This window comes from Ctenopharyngodon idella, chromosome 24 (assembly GCF_019924925.1).
Source record: "Ctenopharyngodon idella isolate HZGC_01 chromosome 24, HZGC01, whole genome shotgun sequence".
In the NCBI taxonomy this organism is placed as follows: Eukaryota; Metazoa; Chordata; class Actinopteri; order Cypriniformes; family Xenocyprididae; genus Ctenopharyngodon; species Ctenopharyngodon idella.
The window spans coordinates 26387045-26391518 of NC_067243.1; the positions used below are offsets into that span (position 1 = coordinate 26387045).

General features: G+C 38.7%; 1 protein-coding gene across 1 annotated transcript; it reads right to left on the reverse strand.

Moving 5' to 3' along the window:
- Nucleotides 1-1033: 1033 nt before the first annotated feature.
- Nucleotides 1034-1778, reverse strand: LOC127506892 (histone H2B). The gene has a single exon (XM_051883734.1). The coding sequence runs from the start codon at nt 1739-1741 to the stop codon at nt 1367-1369; it is 375 nt and encodes a 124-aa protein (XP_051739694.1). The 5' UTR covers nt 1742-1778; the 3' UTR covers nt 1034-1366.
- Nucleotides 1779-4474: the final 2696 nt, after the last annotated feature.

Consider the following 4474-nt stretch of genomic DNA (forward strand, 5'->3'; position numbering starts at 1 on the left):
GACTTTTCTCTATTCCTTAGTAAAAGTTGACCTCAGCAGCTTTGTGAATAGGTTTTAAGGAGATTTCTATTTAGGAAAACTCTAAGGGGTAAGATAAAATGTTTTGTGAATATGGCCCCTGGTATGTAGTCCACTATTTATAAACAATACCAAACAATGAACTGAGAAGCATTTATAGCTGTCTTGAGAGGCTGGATGGGTTGTAGGTGCAGGTGATTGAGAAGGTGTAGGTGGGAGTCAGGAGGGATTATGGGAAATGTAGTGCACAATTGACAGGAGAGATTGTGATAGTTTATATGACTCCCCATTTATTTTAATTGGAATTCCTAGATGTGTGTGTTCTGCATTGGGGATGTTCTATAGTCTTGTGTGTGTGTGTGTGTGTGTGTGTGTGTGTGTGTGTGTGTGTGTGTGTGTGTGTGTGATATGACAAATATGATAAGTCTATTTTTAGTGGTTTCAAATGTTGACTGGATTTAGTGTGGTTTGAAAACAAAAAAAAAAAATGAAATCACCCTTTTCTTTATTTTACACAAACAAATGTGATTCTCAAATCTGAAACAGCGTTTTGAAATGTCTCTGGAGTGTCTCTGCTGATCTAGTCCAGATATATCAAGGCTATGTACTAGTGATGCACCTAAATTAATTTTTTACCAAAACAACAAAACTGAAATTAAAGTTTTCATTTAGGTGGAAAATGAAAATAAAGACGATTTAACAAAGTAATTAATGAAACTTTAATAATCAACACTCATTAACACCAAGTTGTACAAATATTTAAACTGCAAATTCTGGTTGGGTACTTGGCAACCCAGCTACTTATCAGTTATTTATCAAATGAAAGTGTGTTGATTTGAATTCTCTACTGCAAAAAGCCTGACTTACTCAATGTATCATTTCATGTATATAGATTACAAATACAAATATACAATGTAGGCTACATGAGTATTTTCTTTAGTATCTTCCGTTTATGATACGATTTTGCCTTTTACCTAGGCAAGTACGTGTGAGCCATAGTTAGGCCCAAATTTCAGTCACTGTTTAAGTCATCTGCGGTCTGTGATTGTCAAATACTTTTATCCTGCATGTAGCTTACTTTATAAGTTTTTGTTGAAGTCACTAAACTACTGGTAAACCATTAGAAACTCACATCAAGAATAAACACATCAACATATTGTATTTTTGTATGTTACTTATTGCAGCGGTCCTCAAACCAGTTCTAGAGTACCACCAAAATGAAACTACGGAATCGAACTTCTACTGAAACTTGTCACAAGACATGCCGCTAAAACACTGAAAGCTCTTTATCTGAGAAAATGGGTGGCTCTTAAAAGAGCCTTTGGGGTGGTTAAAGTCACATCACACCTCATTTGGAGCTGGTGTACTTGGTCACTGCCTTGGTGCCCTCGGACACGGCGTGTTTAGCCAACTCTCCGGGCAGCAGCAGACGCACGGCGGTCTGGATCTCTCTAGAAGTGATGGTGGAGCGCTTGTTGTAGTGAGCGAGACGAGACGACTCACCGGCGATGCGCTCGAAGATGTCGTTGACGAAAGAGTTCATGATGCCCATCGCCTTGGAAGAGATACCGGTGTCAGGATGAACCTGCTTCAGGACTTTGTAGACGTAGATAGCATAACTTTCCTTCCTGGACCTCTTACGCTTCTTTCCTCCCTTACCGGCGGTCTTCGTGACGGCCTTCTTGGAGCCCTTCTTAGGCGCAGACTTCGCTGGTTCAGGCATGATGCTGTTTGTTCACAATCTATACGAAACAACGTAAAGGCAGGAGCAATACAGAGGTATTTATTCTACTGCCCTATGCTAATTTTCAAAGAGATACGGAACTATCAGATAGCCTCTTTTAATAGGCCAAACCCATAAACTCGTATTTCATTGGACAACTCAAAGCATCACGAGCGGAATGAGAGCCAATCACATGCGCCGCCGCCAACCGCTCAATGTTTGAACTACACCCTGACTGTTTCCTTTGATTCGTTTCCCGCTCTTTTATTATTAGTTTGAGAAAATAAACGGTTCTAGACAACTATTGTGAACCATCTTATACGTTTGAAACCCTTGAAGGAGTTTTGGAGGAAAAAGACCATTAACAGTCAGACACCCTTTAAAAGCAGTTTTTGATCGGAGCCCCATTCACAAAACTGTTGAACCATTTAACCACAAGGATAATAAATATAAACCCATTTGGTGAACTAAATATCATCTTCGTTAATGTTTGCTTTATTTTCAGTCATGTTAACTTTGGTCCCTCTGATTTAACTTGCCTTTTTTTTTTTTTTTGTGAAACACCCTATTTTAAGTTCATTACATCGCTAAACATTGTGTAACACAAAAGATCTTAGTGTGCCACTTATATAGGTATCATTTATCGAATAAACGAGTTTAATTATAATTGCCTCTTTGTGACAGAGTGGGTGGCTCTTAAAAGAGCCGTTTGGGTTTGTGTAGTTTTTCCTGATTTCAGAGTTTAACCTCCAAAGCCGTACAGGGTGCGTCCCTGTCGCTTCAGCGCGTACACAACATCCATGGCGGTCACGGTCTTTCTCTTGGCGTGCTCGGTGTAGGTAACGGCATCGCGGATGACATTCACCAGAAACACCTTCAACACTCCGCGGGTCTCCTCGTAGATCAGACCGGAGATTACGCTTGACACCGCCACGGCGAGCGAGACGACGGATGGCGGGTTTGGTGATTCCCTGGATATTATCACGCAAACTTTACGATGACGCTTGGCGCCTCCTTTCCCGAGTCCTTTACCGCCTTTGCCTCTTCCAGACATGTTTAATACAACTCTACCAAATGATGATAAAGAATGGATGATGAGTGTTACCAGGAGGCCTTTTACATTTGCTTACAGGACCTGAGAGAAACCAACGCCGCGTCACAAGGCGCAACAAGCCTCTCCCTCTCCTCAATATGGTTCGAGCACAAAACAATGTGATTTAACCCTAACACTGATCTAAGGAGGCCTGTCCTTTAACATTAAAATCAAGTTTTATAAGATTTATTTTATAAGATTTACAAAGAGAATATTATAATAACAACATATCATACACAGAGATACTGAATGACAATGAAATGTGTTAGTCTAGACTGAACTATTTCAAGAGTTGTAAAGTAGCCAACTTGTACATGTTTTGGCAGACTGTTTGAAGATACAGTTTTTTCAACTGCTTACACACATTTTCAAAACTTTGTCTCTTTTTTTCAAAACTTTACACACAAATCCAAGAATTGCACACAAAAATGCAAAATGCCTCACATCTCTTGCAAAATGAAGCACTGCATTCAAAATATCACACACTTCTCAAAAGCAAACATTTGTCTTACTTTGCAAACGCATTTGCCATAATATTATATTTTTGGATATATCATATACACACTAATATTCAAAACCTAAAGCTCTTCTTTCATGAGCTCCTATGTACATTTTTGTACAAGACTGAGAGTAATTGGCATTGAGATGTTGAAAATTTAATGGTAAGCAATAAGCAAGACTGAAACCAAACTTTTTTTTTTTTTTTTTGCTGTAAGCATTTGTGGTTGTGAATACGAAAGAAAAGAAATACATCAACCATGTGTAGTTGGAACAAAAAAGAAAAGGAAAAAAAATAGCATAATTTTGAAAAAGGTGAATATTTCAAAGGAATGGTGTGTATGTGTGACCTGGTAGGGGACCAAATGTTTTTTGACTTTGTGGGGACATTTTTTACAGCAAGTCCCCATGAGGAAACAAGCAATAAGTAAATCATACAAAATGATGTTTTCTGAAAATCTAAAATAGCAGAATGTTTTCTGTCATGTGAAGGTCTAGTGGTAGGGTTAGTGTAGGGGGAGCGTGCGTGCGTGCGTGCATGCGTTGGTGGGCGAGATGTTTGGGTTATGTTCTCTCTTGCATATCCAACCTTGGATGGAGGCAGCATCAGTGTCTCCACATGCCTCCTCCATTGCTTAAAGAAGTGTTATGTTGACATAGGGACTACAATCATGCACTTTCCAGCACCATGTGAAGAAAAAAAAAATCCTCAACAAGGTTTAGAAAAGATGAATATAGAAGCAAGTAGACAACAGAAAAGTTGTGCAAAACCTATAACTTGACCTTTGGCCTATTTATAGGCCTATTCTAAAGCCATGATTTGCTGGTGTTAATTAAAGCAATGAGTGTTTGCACATGTGAGGAGTTAGTGTGAGGCACTGATGAATTAGTGTGGCATTTTGATTGGTTGTGTTTGAAAAAGAAAATCAAGATACTTCCTGTTAGATTTTTGTGTGTTACATAGAGAATTGTGTGTTGTGTTTTGCAAAAAGTGTTTTATGAAATTGAAAAATGAGTCAATGACTGAGAATTAGTGTATGGTTTTGAAGAATTGGTTTGTGGCTCTGGTGTTTGAGTGTCAGGTTTCAGAAATTATGTGACAAGTAAGGACTTTGTGTGTAAGCAGTTGAAAAAAAAACTGT